Genomic DNA, 27,190 nt, shown 5'->3' with positions numbered 1-27,190 from the left:
GGGCCTAAACATGTGATGCAGTAAGAATGAATTCTGTGTGGTACTTGCATTCCAAAGGCAAGACAATTGTTAACTTTTTCTGACATCGTTAGAGCAAGAAAAAAGGATCCCCAATGGGGTACTTAGCTTTAGAAGACAAACTTCAATTTGGAAATGAAAACTCAGGCAGTGGCCCATCGGCACTCATGCGAACTGCTTCTGCTTTGGGCTCCTCGGCAAGAAAGACTGATGTAATGGCGTCGGCTGCCTGAGTTTATACCACAGACGACCTGATGTCAGTCCTGGAGCAACACCAACCGACACAGAAATACTAAGCCTCTGGCAATCAGGCCAACTGAGGGCTACCCCCTGGCTGGAAAACCCAAATGTGATGACTGCAACAGTGAAACAGGAAGGACATCTACCTCCTCACGAGTCTTGAAAAGGACCCCGGGATTTACGAACCACATGTTTTTACCTACTCGATTCATGAAAAACAGGACGGGTAGAAAAAAAAAAGAAGTTATGTCTTACCATAACGTTCCATCTGTGTTGTAGATCTTTATTCATTCATTACCATTAGGACCTCTGTTCCATCCTCGGAACAGATATGGCCATTTCCAAGCTCGCGCCAGCCAAAAACTTTCAGCCAAGACCTACCCATAATGCCCCTCTCCTAGTTACTTCAGATAGAGTTTGCCCGCCCTTAGATAACAGATGTAATAGAAAAAAAAAATAGGAGGTGGCTCTGAGCAAGTACCCTAACCAGGAGTTCCTGAAGTCCACTAAGAGTCCAGGCAGGGGGAAGGAGGGTGGGAAGTAATTAATGAACAAAGATCTACAACACAGATGGAACGTTATGGTAAGACCCAACTTCTTTATCCGATGTTGTAAATCTTTGTTTATTCATTACCATTAGGACAGAGTCCCCAGCTACTAGAGTCCTGGATGGAAGTGGCTGCTGTGCAGATATCCATAGAGGCTCTGGAATGAAATGCTATAGAAGTAGAATGAGCCTTTATTCTGGAAGGTAAGGATGGCTTATTCTGTTGTTAAAGGTAATGACGTTTCTAAGCCAGGAGGATAAAATCACTTTGGAAACAGGTTTACCCAATCTGGGTCCTGCAAAGGCCACAAACAATTGATCCGTTTTCCTCAAAGAAAGATTTAGTCCTGTCCAAACACCGAAGCTACTGATGCACATCAAGGGTGTGCAAAAAGTACTCCCCTCTGTCAGAATGCTGAGGGAAGAAAATCGGCAGGTCAATTGGTTAATGGAAAAGCCAGAAATGACCTTGGCCAAGAAAGAAGGGTCAGTATGAAGGGACATCCTATCCATGTGGAAGACCAAGTAAGGACTCTTGACACTCAAAAGCCTGCAGCTCAGATACTCTTCCCGCTGAGCTAAGTGCTACTACTAGAAGTAAGGTTTTCCATGACAAAATTTGCAAATCACATGAATCAAAAGCTTCGAAAGGAGAACCTGTGAAAGACTGAAGTACCGAAGTCAAGTCCCAGGGTTTTAAGGGAGGCTTGACTGGAGGTTTAACATGTAATACTCCTTTCAAAAAAAGGTCTTGCATAGGCGGTGTGACATAATTGAAGAATTATCAAGATTATGAAAATTGGCGACAGCTAAATGTACAGTGATCGAAGCAGAGGCTCCTGCATGCAAAACAGTAGTTGGGTATTGTAGGATCTTTTGAATAGGCATAAAATAAAGTCGGATAAGGATATAGATATAGTATAGTAGATTTGGTTCTGCGCTTTACCTTTATACTCATATCTTTTTTATATTATTAGTAATTATTAACACTGAGTCGATGCCTCCATTCTGAATAGCGACATAACTCCATAGTGCAAAAATTGAGAACAGGCAGTCTTTATTCAGAGTTAGTTACATATTTAGTAGCTGCAGTTTCTATTTGTTTATTCACTAGAGTTTATAAATATTCACTTGGGACCTTTGATTTTATATTTATGAGATGTTGATACTAATGGATGAAACTATTAGTGACATATAATGTTGTCTTCTACGCAGATAGATTACTGCAACCTTGAATGTAACCTTTTTTTGTTCATTGTAGCATGAATACAGATTGCTAGTTTTTAACATTGTGATATAAATACATGGTTAGTAATGAATTATTAACAAAGCATGATCCTGTTTTTAATTTAGAAAGATTTTTATAAAAATATATGAAGTTTACCTGTGAGGCTTGGTCTGCCTCTGTAATGAAGTGTCTGAACTGTGATTGATGTGCTTAGGGAGCGCCTCGCGCTAGGATGCAGGTTTTATGCATAACTAATCTAGTTAATTTCTACATTTTATGTTTTAAATAAAGAATGTGTTTCTGGACCAAATAACGGACTGCTGACTATTCTTCAGTTGGACTATTGGTGATTTATGTACAGTAATTTCATCTGCATCCATTGTGGTTGGTGCAGTTTTATTTTCTCGTCTTTTTGGTGAGTGAACCTTTCAACAGGGATACCGACTGCAGCTTGCATTTTGTTCCCTTCATTTTTGGTTGGTTACCCCAGTACACTATGGAGTCTGCATTACATCCTGAGCCGGAGTCGAGGGAGACACCATCATTGTGGAATGGACTTATTCAAGTCAATAACAACCCTTTATTGTCTCTGGATCTATTCATGATAATGGTGAGAACCTTACAGAATTTTATCCCATGCTAAAGTTATTAGAGGACAATTTATATCAACTGCAAAGATATGCCTGGCAAAGGCTTCATTTGGAAGCATGTATTCACTTTAAAATAGTCCCCAGGGGTATGAGGGTATTTTGTATGCCCACCTATGGGGACTCACATCCTGAGCTTCTAAAACAGTGGCAGGATCTGAACATTAACCTCTGGAAACTGAACTTAGAGAAAGAACTGACGTACTGTATAAACAACTATCTGAACGCTTTTCTTCTAGCTTTTGCGCAGACAAGGTCAAACATATGTTTACACAAGTCAATATGTTCAGTGAAAGATTAAAAGCCACTAAACAGAAGAAACTGGGCCAGGTATTTCTATGGCCTAGGAACCATGCCGCTCAATCAGCTACCACTGGGGTTAGAACGGATAATACTGCTATGCCTCCTCTGCCCAATATAACAGCCAACACTATTATATCCTCATCTCAACCATCTTTTTCCATACCCCAGGCAGAGGCAACATCTTTGGGAACATCAGACAATGTCCCCACGGCCGTGGGATATGCAGATACGCCCCCTCCGAATCAAGAAGCATTTTTCAACCCTGCCTCCTCTCCATCCACAGGAGCGATCCCTAAGAATATACATAGAGCTCCATCTTCTTCTGGGTTTTTTTTTACCCTACTTGAAGAAACAAACCACCCATTTGAACAGGGGGAGGTCTCACAGCAGAGACTCCAGAACGGTTTCCACAGAACAGAAGGAGAAGAAACTGACTCATGATCTTTTGTTTAACTACTCTGATGTCGTTTTGGATTTATCTAGTATTAAGGTCTTAAACAAAGGCCTTAACTTTATTCCAGCAACTAGTGCCAAACTAACGGACACATTAATTGATCTGAGACTGTTCTGTAGAAATTTGAGTTTAAAGTTGCTCTTTAAGTCTGATTATGATAAAAATACAGCATGTTATAGAACTAAGAGCACATTTATACCTAATATGCCTACACATGTTGAGTACTTCCTGAGAGTTTGTGAACGTCAATATTATTTGATGTTCAGTGGAGTAACTAAAAAAGGGAGATATTACAACCTTAGTCCCTCGGAAGTTAATAGTTTGAACACACTCAAACAAGACTCAAGGATAGTAGTGAAACCTGCGGACAAGGGGGGAGGGGTTGTTGTTCTAGATCGAAGTGAATATGAGGTAGTTATGCTTAAAATGCTAGCAGAAGTAGACACTTATATACCTATTACACAAGTATCACATATAGTGAGTATGGTCAAGGACACCCTATATGATTTGGTTATATGCCGTCAAGTCAGTCAAGAGATCTATAACTTTTTATTCATAGAGTATCCTACCATACCCATTATTAAAGGCATCCCTAAAGTTCACAAGGGGATAATTCCAGTTCCCTATAGGCCCATTGTGTCTGGAGATAATTGGATAACTGCTAATATTTCCAAATTTGTGGAGGACTTGTTAAGACCAGTAGTAAATCAATTTCCCACCATATTGAGAGACACCTATGACCTCCTAGATAACATCAAGGATGTACAACTAGATGATAGGAAACAGAATATGTTTATTACCCTGGACGTCATGAATCTATTTACATCAATACCTAATGCAGAAGGCATAGATTATATTAGAGAACTTTTAAGTAAAGAAACAACATTTAGCAATGATAGAATCATTCTAGTTTGTCAACTGCTAGAACTTATCTTGTGTAATAATGCATTTAAGTTTGGCGATAGGTATTACTTGCAGAAGTGGGGGGTAGCCATGGGCACCCCCTGTGCAAACACCTACGCCAATTTGGTGGTTTTATGGTGGGAAAAGCTGTTTTTCTTCACACATGAGAGTTTCAAGAATGTTAAGTTTTACAGGCGTTTTGTAGACGATATTATAATTATATGGGAAGGAACCAAGGAACAGTTTGAATCTTTCTTGGGTTATTTGGAGACCACAAGCAGTTTTCTAAGATTTACTAAAGAAGTTTCCTCCACTCATATCCATTTCCTTGATGTCACACTTAGTTTCTTCCTTATATAGAAACCTGTTAACTTTTGATAGCATGCACCCCAGGCATGTATTTCAAGGAATAGTAAAAAGTCAGTTTCTTAGGATACTAAAACTTTGTAGTAAAGATGAAGATCTTGCCAGAGAAGCCCTGTCTCTAGAGAAACTGTTTATTGATAGAGGTTATGATCCTATGCTGGTTAGTTACATCAGAAGTGAGACGTTAGGACAGAGGATATCTGTGGACCCCTCCCCAACAACATCATGTAGCAAGGTCTCACAATACCGATGTGGAATGAAACCTTCGACCAATAGTCACATTAGATATATCACTCCTTATACCAGTGACATAAAAAGGGTACAACAGGTCATCTATGACAATTGGCATCTATTAACTATGGATGACCATACAAGGGAAGTTACAGGGAGATATCCTTCCTTTCTATACAGAAACAGCAAAAGCCTGAAGAGGATTCTATGTGGAGATATACATATTACATCAGTTATAGAAGGAATTATCCCACATAATTTAGTTTCACACTGTCACAGCTGCAATAGATGCAGTTATATAACAAAAGAACAATCATTTAAGCATCCTACTATGAACTATGTTTTTGTTCCACATTTTTATGCTAACTGTAACACCCGCAACTTAGTATATCTTGCCACGTGTAACAGCTGCCAGGCATTCTATGTAGGACTCACTAAAAGAAAGTTACATGAGCGTATATATAACCATTTATATGACATCAAGAAGAAGGTAGAGACAAATGCCTTAGCAAAGCATGTCATGGAACACTCATTACACTCTTTTAGTTTTAGAGTGTTACAAGTGATCAATGACCATGGTAGGGATGGCAATAAGGAGAACAATTTGGCTATAAATGAATTAAATTGGATTCTAAAGCTAGGAGCGCATTTATCACCAGGGATTAATAATACCGTATCCATTAAGCCCATTCTATTATCCAGATGATTAACATCAGTTCTTGTATATATTAATATTAATACTTTTACATTATATTCTCATTTATTGTCTTTAAAACCATGTTAGTATTTGCTACATTGGTTAGATAATTCAGATTACAGTTATTTACACATCCTTTATGTACCATCTGCATACGTAGTATTTAATACTCGGAGTGTTTCAGTTGATATGTTTAAGCGTGATACTATATAGATACAGGCATGCGTATATTTACGCAGATGTATATCTTTAACAAGCTATATAGACAGTTTCCAGACCGATGTTCAACATAGTCAATAAAAATAAAAATAAAGTCGTTTGGGCGGGGATATAATAAAGATATAGTAGATTTGTATACCGCTTGCTGTTACCTTTAATACTCATACTTATTTAAGATAGTAATTATTATTAACACCTGAGTCGATGCCTCCATTCTGAATAGCGGCATAACTCTTTCAGTTCTCCGTTTTTCATTATACACTCGTTCATACTTCATTTCATAGTGCAACAAATTGAGAACAGGCAGTCTTTATTCAGAGTTAGTTACTCGTAATATAGGATTTATATTTAGTAGCTGCAGTTTCTATTTGTTTATTCATTGGAGTTTTCTATTTGCCTGATTCAGGCTTAATAATAATAAGGTTTGAAGTATACAACGTAGCGCCGTGCACTAATATAAGTCGTCTCCAACACAGTAATAAGACCTTGATATAATGCCATGATATAAAGATCCGCAGTATTAAAGTGGCGGTTTATTTTGTCGCGGTTTAGTGAAGTCAAAGCATTTTATATAAAGCATACCAGTTATGTATGTTCTGATAATTACACTCTAGAGTTTATAAATATTCACTTGGGACCTTTGATTTTATATTTATATTTATTGTTCCAGTAAAGAACATACAGGTTTATTTAGTTATTATTGCTTTATATTTTTAACTAATAGCGTTGACTATGCCTAACCAACGAAAAAGAGATGTTGATACTAATGGATGAGCTCAACGCTAACTCTTACATAGTTTTTTGTAGCGTCCTTTATAGTACGCTTAGCGTTTCAGCAAAAACCGTTGGTATATAGCATTGTAATACATACATATGATCAGTAAGAAACTATTAGTGACATATAATGTTGTCTTCTACGCAGATAGATTACTGCAACCTTGAATGTAACCTTTTTGGTTCATTGTCAATACAGATTGCTAGTTTTTAACATTGTGATATAAATACATGGTTAGTAATGAATTATTAACAAAGCATGATCCTGTTTTTAATTTAGAAAGATTTTTATAAAAATATATGAAGTTTACCTGTGAGGCTTGGTCTGCCTCTGTAATGAAGTGTCTGAACTGTGATTGATGTGCTTTATGCATAACTAATCTAGTTAATTTCCCGCGTTCTAGCGGATATAAACTAGCACACCAGCATTGTTTAATTGATATCTGATGAAGCGTGGATTCTCCACGCGAAAGCGCTCATTTCTACATTGTATGTTTTAAATAAAGAACGTGTTTCTGGACCAAATAACGGACTGCTGACTATTCTTCAGTTGGACTATTGGTGATTTATGTACAGTAATTTCATCTGCATCCATTGTGGTTGGTTCCTCGCTTTTGCAGTTTTATTTTCTCGTCTTTTTGGTGAGTGAACCTTTCAACAGGGATACCGACTGCAGCTTGCATCTTTTGAATAGGCATAGAGAAAGGGTTTAAGTTCTGATCTTTGGCCCAAATTGAGAACCTAGTCCATTTACTAGAATAAACTTTCCTAGTGGAAGGATTGTGTGAAGCCAGAAGAATTTCACGCACAGGAGATGGGATGTCAGGCGGCCTAGCAATCACTGGAAGTGAAGGAACCAAAACTGTGAACTTGAGACTGTGCAGGTTCGGATGAATCAGTCCCAGAGGATGAGATAACAGGTCTTGGGAATGATCCAGGATCCACAGACTGTGAATCAGATGAGGCCACAGGGAACATCCTGGTGGCCAATCACACATTACAGCGGCCCTCGGTGGTTCGCCCTGAGGGGGGGAATCAGGGCAAAGCAGTTTCTGCATTTGTAGTGCGGGGGGGGGGGGGGCAAACAGGTCGCAGCAAGGCTTGCCCCAGTGTTGGGAGCGCCGATCTGCTGTTACAGGGTTGAGGGACCACTCGTGAGGCATCAGGGTGTTCCTGCTCAGATTGTCTGCAATAAGTATGGAACTCCTGGGAATGTGTGTTGCTATAAGGAAGCGGTTGGAAGCTATCGCCCAGTGCCAAATCCACATGACTTACCGACACAGGGGGGGGGGGGGGTAAGACCTGGTTCAGCCTTGCTTGTTGACATACCAGACAAGGACATGTTGCCTGACTGAATTGCAATGGTCCCAGAGGGTGAGGACGCATGGAACGCTTGCAATGCTAGGAGAACTGCCCTCAGTTCCAGGACATTTATGTGCAAATTGGTCTCCATGGGGGACCAGGTTAGGGTTACGGTTAGACAGTCTTTCCCTGGAAATACCCACCCCCACTCTAACAGGGAAGAGTCTGTGGTCACAGTGGCCGTGGGCTGGGAAAGACAGAATGGTAGACACCAAAAATTTGTTTGTGGGTTCATCCACCATAACATTTCTTCCTTGCAACAGTTTGAAAGACATAACATGTGGTCGAGTGGGTAAATTAGCAACGACCATTGTGCGGAAAGGAACCATTGTATTCTCATGTGCAGTCTCACCAGTGATACCAACGTAATGCCAGCCGCCATGGAACCCAAGAGTTGCAGTACAAGACGTGCTGGTACATAGGTCTGAGAAGGTCTTGGATTTGGTGTATTTTATTCAAAATACCTGGGGGGGGGGGTCTTGACAGGATGTTGTGCCGAAGACCACTCCAATGAATTCCAGTGTCTTCGTTGGAGACATTGAGATTTGTCCTTGTTGAATGTAATCCCCATGCGGAGAGCGGGACCTTGAGTGTAAGAAGATTCCTGATTGGAGCGGTAAGGAGTCAATCTTCTATAGATAGGGAAACGCCTGAAATCCTTGTAGTCGAAGATGAGCTACCACAACTGCCATACATTTGGACACTCGAGGGGCTGTCGACAGACCTGGCAGTGCCCTGAAGTAGTAGTAATTGGCTCCCAGCTGGGAGCAGAGAATCCTCCAGGCGCGAAGATCCATCTTTATGTGGTAGTACGCGTCTTGGAAGGTAGAGCACATCCAGTTATCCCTCCCTAGGAAAGGAAGAATGGACTGTATTGTCACCATCCGGAATTTTGAAGTTTGATAAATTTGTTCAATAAGCAGAGATCCAGAATTGGTCTCTAGTCCCCTGTCTTTCCTAGCACTAAAAAGAACCTAGAGTAAAACCTGGATCCTGTCTGGTCTGGTGGTACTAGTTGGAGGACTCTTCATTAGCAGCTTTTCTATTTCTAAGGCTGCCAATTCCCTCTGATTGGGTGGTACATCAGGGATGGGAGTCGAATCGAATGGTATTTGGTAGCCTCTGGACATTATTCTCTGCATCCAAACATCGGTAGCAATAAGATGCCAGGCTGGCAGATGCAGAGAAAAACAACCCCCCCCCAACTGCTTCCAGAGGAAAGCAATCGGACCGCCGCTCAGGAGTGCTGGTAGGTTCTGCCAGAGAAAGAATCTCTAGTGCTGTGGTTACATGGAGCCCCTCTATCCCAATAGGGACATCTTCCATACGAGTTGCCCCCTCTGCCCCAGGGGGATTTTTCACCAAGAGTGTCAGGAAAAGGTCCTTGAGATTTCTTGAACCACATTTTTCCTCCCTTCTGGTTCCTGGAATTGGACCTCTGGGGGTTGGAAAGGCGTATGCCCACAGCAGACAAGGTCTTTCCGTCTTTCTCACTACGTGTAAGTGTGTCTCGTACACTGGGTCCAAACAGTGCAGATTTGTCGACAGGTGCATTGACAAAGGAAGATTTAAAGGGGTCTGTGAAGTCACACAACCACATTCAAGCATTACATCTCATGACAACGCCTGATGCGGCAGCTTCAGCTGCCCCCTCAGTGGAGTGACATATCAAACGCATTGAGTTAGAGATGGATTAAAGGGTAGCTAGCTGCGAAGCGACAGTTTCACACACCTCATCAGGCAGTACCCCACCAAAGAGGGAGACATTTTGGAAATGAGGTCTATCTGAAGGAGAGTAAAGTGTGCCACATAGAACAGCGACCGAATGACGAATGTCGTTTAAGCACAGGTCCGTTTCCCTAGTCTGGCTATGGTCCGGGACTCTGTTTGGAGGAAAGAGGAAGGACAGTGGGACTATCTTCTGCCAGTTCCCTCTTGGTGGCCGCCGCCACGACCATAGAATCAACTGTCAACTGCTAGGACCAGTGGGGATTGTCTTCAGGTGTAGATAAAATTTTTTGTCCAGCCTCTGAGGGACAGGTTCTACGTTGTCTGGGGCCTTCCAGCCATGCTGCACAATGATTACTGGCAAATGACCTTGCTAGAGTCACCCAGGAAGTAGATGGCTGGGCACGGAAGGCCTGCAGGAACACAGATTCCTCAGAAGGGTTATAGGACTTTCAGTCTTCCCGCTGCATGAGGATTTAGAGAAAGTCTCCAAATGAGATGTCGTCTGGGATATACCGTGGGGACCCTTACCCCTCATCATAATCAGTGTCTTCGGTGATACACAGTTTCTTCCGGGGTGGCTACCCAGTGGGATCTTCTGAGGAGGACTCCAGAGAAGGGGTTCCCTTCAAAGAGGGTTTTTGTGATTCCCATGTCCAGGGTCCCGAAATAGATGGTTGGGAGATGTGCATGTTAGGGGAAGGTTCCGACACTGATGTCATTGGTGCTGACTGCGAGTCCCTTACCTATACAGCAGGCCCACCTGAGGAGGGATGAGAGTCCAGAACCAGGAGGGACAACCTCAGAACTGGGGTCACACCTCGCAAAGCACAGACGGCGCCAGCGAGAAAATATGTGCAGGGCTAGGTACGGATGGGCCAAGCACACCTTCGGGACAGCATCAGTTCCACCGGAGCCGATGCAGCAAGGGTGGACGGTGCAGACAGGAAAAACACTGCTGTCGGAACATAGACTGTATGCACTGGAGTGGAAGTATCTTGTCCTTGGCAGGCATTCGAGTTTTGGAGCCAAGGAAGGCAAAGGAACTGTCGGCACTGTGGCTGCGGATGGTGCCGAAGCAGGTACAGTCAACTGAGCCAATGTCGGATCCAAGGACGGCATCAAAGTCAGTGGTGCCGAGGTTGGAACCGAAATAGGGGTGAATATCATGGACAGCACCGAGGAAGAAGACACAGAGCCTGGTGCCAAAGAGGTCTCTGCCGAGGGCACCATGGAAGCACTGGGTCAACTCTGTTCCATAAGTGACGGAGATACAGGAACAGAGTGACCAGTTTGTCCTTTTTATTAAGAAGGGGTGAGACCTCCGACCCAGAGCCTCTGAAAAATTTGTCTTTTAAAGATAAGTTTATTTTTTACGTTCTGCTAGTGTACAATTATTAAAACTAGCACAAATGTCACAGTCCGCTTTAATATGATCCATGCCCAAACAATAGACACAACGAACATGTGAATCCGAGTTAGGCATCTTGCGTCCACACTTGTCACATGGTTTAAATCCCAACTAAGCTTTGTCTGACATAGTAAGGCAACAAGGCTATCCCATACAAAAATAAAGGGAGAATATACCAATGATGTTATTTTAAAAAAAAAAAATACCACTAGTAAAACGGAAAGGCCTGTCAAAGACAGGAGAAAGGGACAGTACCAATAAAGGTAAAAAATTAAATTACCAAGGAAAAAGGCTTAGGTCATAGGTGACAGTGAGAAAAGGCTAACGACTAAAAAAATTAAATAATTTTGAAGAGAAACAGTCTTAAAATTAACAATTTTCTACTTGGCTTTGAGAGAGATGGCTAGCACGACTGACTAGGAACACGGCAAACGAGATCTGGAGTAACTAGGAGAAGGGCATTATGGGTAGGTCTTAGCTGAGAGTTTTTGGCTAGTGCAAGCTTGAAAATGGTCATATCGGTTCAGAGGATGGATCCCTGGTCCTATTGGTAATGATTAAACAAAGATATACATCATCAAATCACATCCTTATAGCAGACTGTCTTTCCTTCTTGTTCACATCTGAAGAGCGTGTCCTTCACTTTTGGGCCAACTAAAGATCATCCGTCAAAGGCACCACTGATGAATATAGACTTAAAGGGCTCCACAAAGTCGCATCCAGGCACATCTCTTAATGGCTATGCCTGGACCCATCACCCATGAGATACCTGCTAGCAGGGAGATGAGCCATATGGACACACTAGAAAATCGACTGGAGGGTGGCGAGTTGTGAGGAGACTATTTTGGTCCTCAGCAGACATGGACACAGACTGCGTTTTTTAGTCAAATCTCTTTGTAATCCTGTAAAGTGTGACAGGTTATTCAATGACCACACAGCAAAGGTCACTAAAGTGTACACATGCTTACCGAATTTGTCAAAGTCCCTGGACTCCCAGTTGGGGGGGTGGACAGAAGAGCTCTGTTCCACAGGCTCTTTTGGTGGCTGCTGACACAACCATGGCATCAAATGGGACCCCCTTGCTCCAGTATACCCTATCATTTTGAGGGGCTAAAAGTTTGGACGTTTAGGGATAGACTCCACAGTAGCCAGTTTCTTCCACACCCAGCAAGAAATGAGATTTATGAATTTATCAGCCCGGGAGTCACCAAAGACATAGCCAGGCCAGACCCAAAAGCCTCCAGGAACACAGACTCCGCTTGGGAAGGGGTAATGGAAAACAAACCACCTTTATGTTTCAAGAACTCTAGAAGGTCTCCAAATGAGAAAGGAGACATCTTCACTGGAGATCTGGGGGACCCTTCCCCTTCATCGAGAAACCAGAAGTCTCATTTTGTGTGTTCTCTAAGAGACCTCATCAGTGGGGTGGTCTAGTGAGGTATCAGAAGGGATGGGGGAGTCCTGAGGGACTGACTAGGGACTTGAATGGGCTTGCTGTCCCAGTGGAATGGAAGAATGAGGCCCAAAAGCAAAGAACCAAAGGAGATAAAGTGGTCTGACCTGAGGGAGTTAGGGATATCCTCTCTCTAAAGTAAAGAGAAGAGAAGACCCTCTCTATAACCTCAAAGGCAGAGTACCTAGGGGAAACTTAAGTTGAAGGCAACAGGGCCAATATTTCCCAAACCATCAGCTCCTCTAACCCCAAAAGCACTCTGCTCAAGGAAGGTGTCAAGACCAGAACTGTTCAGTGCAGAAGCTACAAGGGGCAGGGAGGGCTCCAACAGCTTCGAAGTAAACTCTAGCCCCCCCGGATCCAGCACAGATGCTTTTGTTCCTAAAGGCTCAGAACAGAATGACTCAAGGAAGCAACTGGAGTTGAAGTCAGTCTTCGGATCAGACAACCCTAGGGGTCTGATCAGAGAGCTCTGAAACAGAAGGTCAGATCGAAGGAGACCAAAGGGGAAGTAGTCACAAGTCAGCTCACGGATCCGATGGGGGAGACAGCCAGGAGTACCCCCCCCCCAAAATCTGAATCTCAGCTCTGAGGAATTTTCTCATCATGCTATCCACGCCAGTCTCAACCTACTGCAAGACCTGAGAGAAGATGGGGAAGACAGACGCCTTGAGCATCTACTGGGGGACTGCTCAGAGAAGGGTGAAGGGAGCTTAGAGGTTACTGGATCTGGCAGGCAAAGGAGGTGATCAGATCAGAGGTGATTTTGAAGTAGATGGATCCGAGGTGGTCAGATCCAATTTTCTTGATATTTCAGCAGGAAGCTTTGAGAAAAGAACCGAACATGTGGGATCAGGCGACCTCTTATGAGATTCTTTTTGGAGCAGATTTGAACTTTCCCTCATCACTTTTATTTGAGAGGGTTTTGAGCCACAACCGATGCAGAAGTAGCAGTAGAAGGAAGAAGGCCCTTTAGAACTAGCTTGTCCCTCCTATCTGTGAGAGCCCTACAGTTGAAGCCAGAGCAAATGGAGCAGTCCACATCTAAATGTGTGGATCCTAAATAATACTCGCATTCCCTGTGGGCATCGGAGTTTGGTATTTTATGGTCACAAGTGATGCATTTTTTAAAGCCAGTACGTTTGTCTGCGATACTGGCCTAACAATGTCATGGAAAATAGTAAACTGGGGGGGCACTGCTTTAAAAAGGAAATGTATAAAAGGTAGAACACAAACAGAAAAGATAAATTACCAACAATGGGAGACAAGAATTATTCTGAAGAGTCAAAGAAACAAATTTTAGATAGCAAGGCACCAGGAATGGTACCAAGTAGTACCAAGAAATTGGTAATAACTGCTCAGAAAAACTTGTAGGAAAACTATAAGGTTAAGCAAGAGAGGTAAGTGGGAGAACTGAATGAATGAAAAGAGAAACTTTAACAAAAGCTCACTATTTTTAGGAAATCACCCAAAAACAGATGGTGACAGGATCCACGTATGTCGCTAAATTACAGCAAACGAGATCGGAGGTATGTTAGGTTGGGAAGGCATTATGGGTAAAGGGAGGAGGTCAAAAGTTTAGTTCCGAAGATCTGGTATAAGCAGCAGAGTCAAATAGACCCATCAGATGAGGAAGAATAGAAATGGCAATCAGATACCCCAGCTACAAAATCCAAAACAGGCACAGTCTGAGCAGGAGTGCTATTAGGGATTTTAAGTAACATAAGGAGTAGGGTTAGATTTAGCACGAGTGAGGTGGTGCAGAGAGGATGAACACCTCCTGGCCACCCTTACTCATATGTGCCAATACACAACTCTACGCATTACTAAAAACCCTTTCCCTAACAGTACCACTAAAGAAGACACAGACATACACACTTCAAACACACAACTCCTAAAGGATAACACAAAATGCATCCCTTTCTCCAACCCTAACCTGTTGACACCCACAAGTACACAAACATGCACATCTTCACAACCTTTACAGGCAAACATTCATTCAGCTGCATACTCTACTTACCTACACTATATAAAAACGTATTCAACCATATTACATTCACTCACGTGCAACCAATTTTTTTTTTTAAACAGCCACACAAACTGTTCTACCAAACGAGTACTCTACATTTCTTAAATTTCAACCACAGGCACATATGTGCAGAAAGTAATATACTCACATACAAGTGAGTCACATCCGTCTTGGATACCAATATACAGGAAAAGGCTAAATGGAGCAGAGCCATGCCATAGAATGCAGATCTACTCTATCACAACCACCTTATCATATTACAAGTGGGCACCTAAGCGTACACCTTGTAGGGATACTCAGGATTTCTAGATATACCCGCATATACCCAAAGAGACACAAATCCAGGTACCTGCATATGCAGCCAACTCTTATACTGTACCTACCTTTGGCACTAGGTGACAGGAAAGGCCAAGGAAAGTGCAGCCATGCTGTACATCACAGCTCTGCTCTACCAAGGGAACTGACAGCATGCACTGCATATAGGCAAGCACTCCACAGAAACTCTGATATTCATGCACAGATGTGTGCACTCAACTTCAAACTAAGGACAGCAGAACCATGGTAAATATCATGGCATTGTTCTACCCAACCACCTTTTCTGATACCACAGACTACACTACTTATGTAGACTGCCAATCTGCACAGGATAAAGCTGCTCTTTTAACCAAGATGCATGCTCAAGACGCACACACTTGCACATTTTCTGCACTGCCCTTCAAAGGGAGTGGCAAAGTGCAGAGTGTATGACTTCTGTATTCACAAGTATTCTTACTGAGCAGCAGCCCACCAGACTATTTATGCACCTCATTACATTATGGCTTCTCCAACTACCATATTTAAATGCAATACCAAAACTCATGCTGGCCAACACCAGGGCAAATTTGCCCAGTATGCAAAGCTCCACTGCGGAGGTTTTTGCAGTAAGCAACTTATCCAAGAATCCCAGCCAGAATGTTTTCCAGCTCCCTGTGGTATTATTGCTTGGTTAATGAATTAGTAATTTGCCATAATTCGTGCCAAGACACAAAACACAATAAAGCTAGTTTTATTTTTAGACACCACGTTACTGCATTGTCTGTTCACCAGTCTATAGGCAAAGAGTTATGGTGACTACCTATGGCATACCTAGGTCTCTGAATGGTTGGCTGATAAAGGAATTACCAGTCTATTCCATACTCAGCCAACCAATCATAGTGGTACTAAAATTGCCAAGGCGTATCATGTAATAAAAATAACTAAACATCACACATGCCCCTTGTGCATTACTGTTTTATTGGTGCACTAGAAAAACAAACACTCAAGATAACTTCCAACCTTAAAACTTTGCAAGAGAATACTGCATTAATGAAAACAGAATGATCAAATACACAAATATAAGAAGCAATTTATTTTAAATACATGAAAACTTGAGTATAAGCAGATTAACAATATTAGGTATTGATTTATTATGTGAAAGTAATTAGAAGATTACTTCCAAATTATTAAAAAGGCATATCAAACAATCACATAATGAGCAACTCTTAGAATCTCAAACAATAAATATTACCACTAGCACATTATTCAAAACTTAAACCAGATAACCAAGAAACAACTACACTCTAGTTCTTTGTTTATACGATAATCATACCTCTCAACCTCTTCCTACAGCAAGAGATCTGGACAAAGCTACATATAATGGGGCTGAACAAAGCCCTAAAAATAGGGGAACTTTTTAAAAACATTGCTCTTACAAGCTTAGAAAGTTGACGGAACAGGTATTGCATCAGCATGAATTTTCTGAAGGATTATGAAGTCTGAAATTTAACTATCATTATTTCCTGACTTCAGTCTTCAAAGATTTGCCAGTGATGTGCCAGAAAACCATAATTTTAGGAGAAATAGACCAAAAATGTGAGGCAAAAATCTGGACAGTTGAGAGGTATGCCAATAATTCTTAGCAAGGCAAAAAATATTCCCCGTCATTTACATTTCCATAACTAATTCAAATACAACAAAACGTAGTGCTTGTATCTAAATAATGGCAAGCCTAAAAGTTTTTAAGCGCACAAATGACACCAACTGCAGTAAATGCATAATGTGCTCTGACTCTGTACCATCACTCTGTTTAGATTTTTCCTAAAAATAAAAATCTGTAAATATCACAGATTTATAATAAAATGCTTAATGAAAATGCTACTAAAATGAAATGATGGAACCAAACAAACTATGTAATTAGTTGAACCACAGTGGATATACAGTGCAAAACATCTCTGTACAAACAGTGCTAAATTGCTTAAACCGTGACACAAGAGAAATGGCACAAATACAGAAAACGGTGCTGGCAGAAATAAGGTATACATTTGACAACAGTGGTATCTTAGTTTCAGGGATATCAGAAGACCAGCTGATCTCATCATCTGACCGAACCCTTGCGAATATCAGCAGAACAACAGATCCATCTCACGGACCTCTTGTGTAGACCACGAGATCAAAGTCAGACAAGCCAGCTAGATCCTAAGGCCAGGTATTCTGTGTGTTTAGTATGGCAGTGCGCAACACACCCACTGTAGGTCAAGCTGCTTAGGGTGACAAGATAAATTAATGAGAAAAATGGCTGGTATGATCTTAAACAGAGCTGCAATGGTTCTACTTTTGAAAATGACAGCACAGGATGGTCATGTCTCTCCATTTACTGTATACTATAGCCCATGCCTGGTGTCAACACCATCATTTCTACCTTTTCACCAAAGAATTAGAATTATGACATACCAAGTCATAGTGCCATTGTAAAAGAGAATTAACTAAATGTTACTCCAGATTAAAATTCTTCAATCTAAGCACCGCAACCAGTGATTCTGTTCCCAAAAATGCATCTGGTACCAGAAAGATATGCCCAGAAGGCACACAAGTGGACTTTGTAAAAAAAAAAAAAGTCTCAAAATTCCAGCTACGCTTTTGAAAAAAAAAAGTTTTCTTAAAATTAACAGCACAGGCTAGCAAGCAATGTGAAAAGCAAATCTCTAGACATTGCATCAAAACTACCCGAGTACATAAGCAAACCTAATCGCCCACCAAAGAAAACAGCTCTCTGCAAAGTTACAATGCACCTATATGCACCACAGTCTTACCTTTTAAGCAAGTAGATTTGACGAAGAATTCACAGACTGCAGCTCCTGACTCTGAAGGACAAAACAAAACAATTTCAAAACAATGGTTTAAAAAAAATGCAAAATATTACTTTATGTCATCTCATCACATTTGAATACAACTGCTTAGCCATATTTGAACAGGAGGAAAGCTGTTATTTAAAAAGGTACTATCCTCATTCTGCACATCACCAAGCACAACAAACTGGTACAACAAGAGTCAAAGGTGAAAGGTTAGGGTTTCGAAATATCATCCAAGCCAAAAGTCATGAGTAATTAATGGACCACAATATTTTTTACTCGTACTAGTTTTTGTTTTCAAATGATTAATAATTTAAAAAGTATCAATTATGGTCATGATTGTGACTTGTAATCTGCTTTCATTTACTCAAGTCAGCTGTGCAGCTACTAGCCCAGGACTTTGAACATTTTCTAATTCTATTTACATTTGTTAATCAGAAATTCCATCTTAGAATGAGCCATATTTAGTGAAGACCCTGGGGATAAAAAAAAAAAAAGTTTCATAATTATACATTTAGGAATTGCATGAAACAAATCAGAAGAACTACACAAATGACAAATAAGTAGGCAGAGATGAAAAGTGCAGTTCAAGGACTTACCATAACACATGATGTCCTACTGATCACTGCTGTGTTACCTCACCAAATAACCTTAACATTCACTCATAGGTTTGTACTAGGCTAATGGTCCTGGAGCCTTTACAAGCCTAGCCCAAAAAAATTGCCGAGGCACTGTGCCACCCGATGTTAGTTAACAGTGCCCCCATCCAATACGGCAACTGGAATGATCCCCTGGATTGAACTTTGTCATCCATCCACGCGTCAAGATTTCTCCTGGAGAGGGCCAGCGAGGTGCTCTGCTTGACATAAATGGGAAGCTTATTCCAGACATAAATGGGAAGCTTATTCCAGAGTATAGGTAGTCTTTAGGAGAGGAACCTGTCCCTCTAGCATGTTCTGTTAATTGTGGTAATGAGGCTGTGATCTCTGGAATGTGTGGCGCGTGGGGGGGGGGGTTGGGATTTCTTTAGGTGTAGCATTTCAAGTAGGGGTGGGTTGGACATGGCTTTGCAAGTCAACCAGAGATCACCTCTAAGACTGAAAACAGCTGAAGCTTCTCGAGTCTGTCCATGTAGGATATGAATTTAAGGCCCAGGATCCTTTTTGTGAGGTACTTTTATGGCCTCTCCAGCTGTTGCAGGTGTCTGGTCAGGTACATGCAAAACGGGGCGTTCTATTTCAATGATTAGACTAATGAGGGATGAGTAGAAAGGGATGGATGACCTCTTTCTTCCTGGATGCAAAACATTTGGTTATAAGATGTGCCATGTGGAAGGACTTTCTGATCACAGTAACAATGTGGTGGCCAAAGGTGAGGTGGCTGTCAACCTGGGTGCCCAGATCTCTTATGGCCCCTTCAGTGTTCAGTGGGCTCCCATCAACATGGTAATTTGTGGGAACTGAGTTTTTCCCCAACGAGGATGACGACGCTTTTTTTGGCATCAAGCTTCAGGCTATGGTTCCGACACCAGTCATTGGTCTCAGAGGCCCTTTTGTAAGATGTCTGCATCACTTGGGGAGTTAACTCCTAGCTTGCAGTCATCAGCGAATATGGTCAGCCAAAGTCCTTCTGTGTTGGCATGGACTTCTGAGAAGTAGATGCCAAACATGAGAGGGCCCAGGGCCAAGCCCTGTGGGACTCCACTCGTGACTGGTCGACAGTCCGACTTGGAATCCGCAACTTGTGGGCCCTGCGAGCCAATTTGCAACCCACCTAGTGATGCAAGGATTGATGCCTAATTTGGTGAGTTTATCAATGATACCAGAGTGGGAAATGGTATCAAAGGCCTTGGCTGTATGCACTGCCTTACCCTTATCCACAGCCTTGATGACTGCCTCGAAGAAGTCAACCAGGTTCAGCAGGTAGGGTCTCCCTTGATAAAGTCAAACTGTGCGGGGTCAGGAGTTTGGAGATTGCCTACATCTTTGTTAAGCAAGTCCATGATGATGTGCTCCATAGCTTTGCATACCATACTCGTCAAGCCAATGGTGCGATAGTTCACAGGGTCTGTAGTTGCTCTGCATTTATGGAGCGGGATGACTGTAGCAGTGCGCCATTCATTAGGGACATAGCTTGAGGTAAGGCTGTGATTGAACAGGGCACAAAGATGTGGAGCCAGTTAGTTTTGTAGCTCATGTAGGACATACATGAATGAATGACCTAAGCCAACAGACGTAAGGGTACGCAAGTGGATGTATGGCAAAAATCCTCACCATCTCCAAACTAGTAAGCCTGTAGAAGCCGGAGAAATGAAAAACTTGCCAGCAAAGACAAAAGAAGCAAAAAAAAGATGGTGGTCCCCCAAGTCTAATTTGCAAAAGGAAGAAAACAAGAAGGGAGAAGGTAGGGTGGGAAAGAATACTGCAACAGTCATCACTAGGACATCGTGTTATGGCAACCTCTTACATTACTGTACTATATGCATCCTTATATCACAGTTGCGCAATTCCCACAGCTTAAGGAATAAAGAGTGGTTTGATGACAAAACAGAACTGTCCAGTAACCCAGAGAGGACTGACCTAGTGAATGCAGCCCTGGATTTCAACAACACATCCACTCTAATTTTTGGTAAAGGTATGTGCCAAAGACCAAGTAGCTGCTTCTAGAATTGTTCTCAAGTTCCATTCCTCCTGTAAAAGGCACCAAGATGAGGCCATTATTCTAGTAAGAGTGTGTGCCTTTGCTTGAGAAGGTAAGGATTTGCTGTGCTCAGTGTAACAAAAGGTAATGGATTTAGAATCCAATTAGAATTAGCTTGCTTACAAAACTGGGTTCCCTAATTTGTAACCCTGGAAAGAAGTGGTTAGTCTGACTTGCAGATAGTCTGGATAAGACTCAAGTTGAGTGGTCTATGAACATCAAGAGAATGCAGGATCCCTTTGTTCTTGTTTTGACAGTTAGGGAAGAAGGTAAGTAGATTTAAAGTCTGATTAAGAGAGAGAGAGAGCTCATTACCACTTTAGGCAAAAAAGGAGGGGCTGGCCATCCAAGATACACTGTCCTTGTGAAAAATAAGGGAGGGAGGGATTTCCATAAGAACCTGTAGTTTGGAGATTCATCTTCCTAAGATAAAAGCTTCCAGAAGAATGGCTTTCCAAGTACAGAATCTGGAGAAGCAGAGGCTACCAATTTGGAAGGAGAGCGAGTGAGAGGTTTTCCAACACAAAATTACATTCTCAAGCAGGCAGAACAGCCTTCTTTGGAGATTTCAGGTTAGAGTACACCTTTTAAGAAAAGTTTTACCTTTTAAGAAAAGTTTTATTTCAAGCCTGATCAGAAGACAAACATCCAGAGGAAGGTGAGCAGATATGACTGAAGTGTGTGCCTTAACACAGGAGTATGCTAGACCAAATTTCAACAGCTCACACAAAATAAAGGAATATTAGGGTATTTGCCTGTACTGGGTCCTGTTTTTTAACCACACTATAAGTGGTTCATCTCCCATGCTCCTGCTTACACTCATCAAGGGTATCAGAACTTGTCAGAGATTTGGGATGCATGGCTGGGCTTAAAGGCCCTTGTGGTAGTTAGCCTAGTAAATGACTATGAACATATATAGGAAATCTTTTCCACTTTGGTATGCAAGATTTCCTGGTACTAGGTTTTCTTTGCCTCCTGGAGAACTTTAAAGTACACCCTCAGAAAAGTGGTGTCTAAAGGATCAAAATCCCATCACCCATAATGTCAAGTTGAGGGATGCCAGGATGGGATGATGTAGGGAGTCGTTCTGTTGCATGATCAAGTCCACTGTGGAGGGAAGCTTTTGGTGATGGCTCTTGGTTAGGCGGAAGAGGAGGGGGATCCAATGCTGCCTTGCCCAATAGGCAATCACCAGCAAGATCACATTCTCTTTGGATCTTTAGAAGAGGAAGTGGAGGGAAGACATACAAAACCTCCCTTTCCAAGTAAAGGGCACTGCATCGGTTTTCCAAGCCTGATGACACTAGGTCCTAGTGCAAAAGAATGGGTGTTTGTCTGTTGATGGATGCAAGTAGATCTATCTGTGGGACCCCTACTGATGGCTTTCCCTGTTCAGCATCTATTTGTGGGGATCTTCCCTTGATCTGCTTAGAAAGTTTGTCAAGGCATTGTCCTATGATGGAATGTAAACCACTGGGGTGGGGGGGTTGCTTTTGTGGCCTGCTCACATGCCACAAGAGCCGATCTGCACAGTTGGTAGCATCGAATACCACCTGGTTATGTACCACATGACCATTTTGTCTGTGAACACTCTTAAGGAACCTGGTTTCCAAGAATGGGTGGTCTGCAGGGCCTGTTTTAGTGCCCTCATCTCCTTCAGACTGATACGCTCTAATCTTAGGATTAGTTGGCCATTGTACCCGAATGCTAAGGTTGCCTGTCTGTGCTCCCTATCTATCGACTGATGCATCTGTGTGCAGCTCCTGTTGCAGTATCTAAAGTTTGAAGGGTAGATCCAGGTTGAGCTTTATTTGTAATATTCACCACAGAATTTTCTTTCTTTATGCAAGGCAAGAGAGGAAGCTGCATGTCCATCAGGTCTACTTTAGGATGAACAAAATGCCACTTAGCCGAAACCCGTTTCACCGAGACGAGAAGATAGTCAGCACCACAACAATGACGTCCTGGAACACAGACTATTCATTCCACGTAAGTAACGGCTCGGCCATCCTGTTGAACTCTGCCCCTTATCCCCCATGGTAGTGCGATCTCGGAGTTGGTATATTTAGTTGGTATATTAGGTAGGGGGGAGAAGCCCACAACATGGGTGGGCTTGGTTTTCTTCCATTTTTATGTTTCAGATGGCCGAGCCTTATTTACCTGAAGTGAATAGTCAGTGTTCTGGGACATCTGTGTTGTGGTGCTGTTTGTCTTCTCATCTCGGTGAAATGGGTTTCAAGTAAGTGGCATTTTGTTCATCTAAAGTAGATCCCCATCATCATAAGTAACTTCAGTCATTTCGGACATGTGAAGCTCAAACACCATATCCATCTGCAGGGTTATGACAGCAGGAGTTGGATGTACTATGGGTTCTGAGATCTCTGCAGCTATGTCAGAGTCCGACTGGGCAGTGATCAGCCCCAAGCCTCTTTAACTTTCTTCTATTGAACAGGTGAGATGTTAGTGGTGGAAGGGTCAGCTATCTTTTCTTGGGCAAAACGCTTAAGACCCAGAGTTTCCAAGTAGGAGTTGAGAGACAAAAGTGATGTCAAGGTCTTTGACCAACAGAACACACAATTCTTATGATCTTGTTCTGCAGCTACGGCACCAGGAGTGGAGATCCTTATAGAGATTCTGCCTACAGTGACCGCACTTTCCTCTCCTAGCGGACAACAATGCATCTGAGAAAAATAAGGGGGGTTCCCCAATGGAACACTTATCTGAACTAGTAAATTCAAACAATGCCAACAACTACAAGTAGAACAGACTGACAGGTGTGTGACTTGTGTTCAGACTGGTGGTGAGAGTCTGAGGGTTTACACTCATATGTCCACCTTACTCTATCAGGCTTAGGTCATGCATCAGACATAACTATGGAACATTTTTAGCTTTGGTACCATAGCCAGACATCAAGGTTGTTTGGCAAGATAACCCAACAGTCTGAAATACTGCAACAGTGACCTACAGAAGGGCATCAAAGATTACTTGTACATGCAACAAGCACATTCTTAAAATATACGACACTTACACTGGGAGATGAGAGTCATAGTTAAGAATGGTACCTTCCATAGGCCCAAACCATTAGTCAGCTCGAGCTGAAATGACAAACTTTGGGCACAAAGCCCTTCAAAACTTTAATGCCAACAGAGAGAGTGGGAGGCTAAAGTCCCAACAGAGCAATGCTAGGAATAACCTGGTGTAAAAAAAACATACAATTAAAACAGGGGGATAGAGAGAGGGCATGGCTACTGCAGCAGTGATCATTTGAATTAATCTATTGTTATAGTAAGTTTACTTGCACAACTGGACATTATTCTTCATGCGAGAACTGTCAACATACCTTAGCTATATGGCTAGATTACCAACAGCTTAAAATGACTATGTCGGAAGGCTGGGGGGACCAGAAGTTAATTCCTGGAATACCTCTTGATTTAACTTCTTAACACCTCAAGACACAACACTAAATCTCCTCTCCCTTATCCAACACGGCTTCCGCCCTGGCCACAGCACCATGACTGCCCTTTTCCTTTTCTGAAACTATAAGCCTTGAACACAACTCAGGCAAGTTTGTATCCACACTAATCCTAGATCTGTCAAAGGCCTTTGTCACCATCTCACACATCCTACTTATATAGCCCAACTCTTCACCCTACACCTCTCTCTCACCACCATTGCCTGGTTTTCCAGCTACTTGTCCAACTGCCAACAAGCAGTCCAATGGAAGACTTCAACCTCCCCCTTCCTTCCCACACCCACGGGTGTCCCACAAGATTCTGTTCTTGGCCCTCTTCATTAACAACTTTCACCAATCCATCCCAGACTTGTCCAATATGCAGATGACTCAATCTGCTCAGCCTTCTCCCCCTCCGAGCTCCTAGCAAAAACCCAACTAGCCTTCTCCAATACAGAAACATGGATGGAGTCTAACCATCTGGCACTAAATGCAAATAAAAATCAAACTAAATGTTTTTTCCCCTACCAAAAAACTATTGACAAATCTGCATTCACCATACAGAAACAGAACACCCTCCTTGAAATTGTTCCCAACACCAAGCTTCTTGGCAAAATTATTGATTAAGAACTAAAATTTGACAACCACATCCACTCAACAATCAAGAAAATCCACCAAAGGTTAGGTCTCCTCTACAGGCACAACCGCTTCTTAAGCCCCTCTACCAGTCAAACTCTTGCATCTACCTTCCTACTCCCCTCCCTTATGTATGGTGCCCCACTTTTCACCAATCTCCATCTTGGTCTTCGGTCCAAACTTGAATCCTGCTGCCACAAGATCTCCAAATTTGCAACCAATTCAAAAAGACATCCCACCACTGCCACTCCCTCCTCACCCGGCGTGAACTACCCAACCTCAGTTACCTTCAACTCACCATTACTGGGGTATAGAGACACAATGCAGTCTGAGGTCGGATGAGGTTACAGGCTTTGCAATGGATCTATCACTTCTCCAGATCGTAGGGCTGTCTTTATGTAGGTACATAAATCACTCAGCACTGCCATTTGTAGTACTTCAGGGGCAAATCCTGTAGCCAAGCTCGGGTTAAACAATTTTAGTAGGGGGTCCCACAAGGACACATTCAGGGCTATTTACTAGGCACCCAGGTAAATTATCAGGTCCTATGGTAGTAGTATTCTTGGTCAGGAAGATCACCTTCAGTACATGTTCCTTTGTGAAATTAGGAGGTGTAAGGGAGTTGTGAATTTGTAGAATTAAGGAAACTGTTTCATGGGAAAAGTATGCACTAAATTTGAATGCTAGAATTTCTGCTATATCAACTGGGTCTGAGTGCTAATTTAAATTCAAGTTTGCCTTACTAAAGCTGATAGCAGTTTAGTTCCTTACCGACACTCTATGTATTCTTCAACAGAAGGAGAAGGAGGGATACAGTGGGAGTGCAGACAAACTTTAATGGACAGAGCCCCTTGCATGTACTGTGGTGCATCCACTGCAGTCTACAGATGCACTAGTACGCAGTCCCTACATTGACATTATAGAGGGCAAAGTTTAAAACACTTTAGTGACGTCACATAGGGAGACTTAATAGTCTATGAAGGATTTTAAAATATTGCTCCTTAACATGCGCGTGAAAGCAACTGAAATGCCACATGTTACCATGTGCCATGGTGCACCAGGTAACTGTAAAACTACAGCAGTACACTTTCAGCTGGAGCTCCAGGACACTTTTTTTTTGTTTGTTTTATTAAAACACTAAGAAAACATAACTTGCCACTAAATTTTCTATGCATACATCAACATTTTTACTTCTATGCAATCCTAAATTATTTTATGCAATGGTCCTAAACCTAAACTAGCATTTATAGTCTCTCACGTTTTGTTATATTCAGTATTTGTATTCTTTGAACCATCTGTTACACATTACTCCTAGATAATTTCAGGAAACATGGGACAAATGGTATAAATGAGTAATTCTTTTTGACCAAGACTCTATACGTACACAAACAACAAGGTGAAACAAGAATATAAATAACCATGACAACAGTAAAAAATATATATATACAAACAGTAGGGCTAAATGTTCTAACTCCCGTTGTTTGAGCATCTGTTAACAGACTCTCAAACTGCAGCTTATACTTTTCACCACTATACTCCAATTTACGTTACATTTGTCTTGCCTTTTTATCAACAGATCATTTGATGTATTTAAAATAATTATGTGGAAAGTTTAAGTCCAACACACTCCACTTGTTTATGGTTAATCTGTTATCCTTATAGCCCTCTCTTAATTCTTTAACATATTGCATGACTGGTCTTGCTTCAACAGTCACGTGACTTTGCTTCCATTTTCATTTCCTAGTAATACCCCCCTTTTTAAACTACTACACTGAAAATGTTACTAGCTTTGTAATGGACATTTCTTATTATAAAATCATTGCCCCGGTTGATAAACACCTCCTTGTTCGGCATCACTGCTTCACCTCTAGTAACGCTCAAACTACAAATGCATGTCTTGTCTGAAAACCTCCAACCTAAAGCAACTCCAACTAACATGGCCCAGTCTCCCCTTACATCCTTATTACCAACATTTATGGTCAGCAAAAGGAAATATTTTCTGAATCCTGCCTGAAGTATAAAAATACTTGCCCAGACACACCCAATCAAATCTAAATTTTTGTGATTTAGTTGCATGTCTTTGAGACAAAGATTTTTTCTCACCGATCTTTAGTGGCACATTTAATTTAGCATCTTACCCAACTTGTCCAACTGTCCTTTACAATTAATCTAATAGTATTTATGTGATCTTTCTCTAGATGCTTTATTAGTTCGAGGCTCTATCAGAAACTGCACAATATGAGGCTTTTCACCCACTGTCTCCATCGCTCTCTTATTTTGCTTCATCTCGGACATTAGCCCTAAAAATTCTAAGTGATCATTTTCAATTAAACATTATCTCGGCGTCTCTTCATTTTAATTTTCTCTTCCCTTTCATCATCTGTTCCCAAAATGTTGGTTCCTATTTCATTTTAACCACTCTCTTGACACCCGCCCCTTACTATCTTCAGTGTCTTCTGCTGCACCCAATCAGACTGGCAATATTTCCCTTTGTTCACTTCTCAACTCCATTACGAATGGGTTGACGCCAACAACCTAGCACTAACCCAGATTCAGTAATAAACCACTTGCCTATATGCAGTTTCTTTCCATCTTGTGTTACACCTACCATTCCGCAGATTCTTTCCATCTTGTGTTACACCTACCA

The 27,190-nt window shown here is 41.9% G+C and overlaps 1 protein-coding gene across 1 annotated transcript in view; it reads right to left on the bottom strand.

Moving 5' to 3' along the window:
• Positions 1-27,190, bottom strand: part of CPSF4 (cleavage and polyadenylation specific factor 4) — an 878,803-nt gene that overhangs the window by 833,002 nt on the left and 18,611 nt on the right. Inside the window, exon 2 of the mRNA XM_044089362.1 lies at positions 17,718-17,768. Coding sequence (XP_043945297.1) covers positions 17,718-17,768 — 51 coding nt within the window. The remainder of the gene's footprint in view (positions 1-17,717; positions 17,769-27,190) is intronic.

This window comes from Protopterus annectens, chromosome 12.part0 (assembly GCF_019279795.1).
Source record: "Protopterus annectens isolate FY-2018-M chromosome 12.part0, PAN1.0, whole genome shotgun sequence".
In the NCBI taxonomy this organism is placed as follows: domain Eukaryota; kingdom Metazoa; phylum Chordata; order Ceratodontiformes; family Protopteridae; genus Protopterus; species Protopterus annectens.
This window is presented reverse-complemented; position numbering and strand designations above follow the sequence as displayed.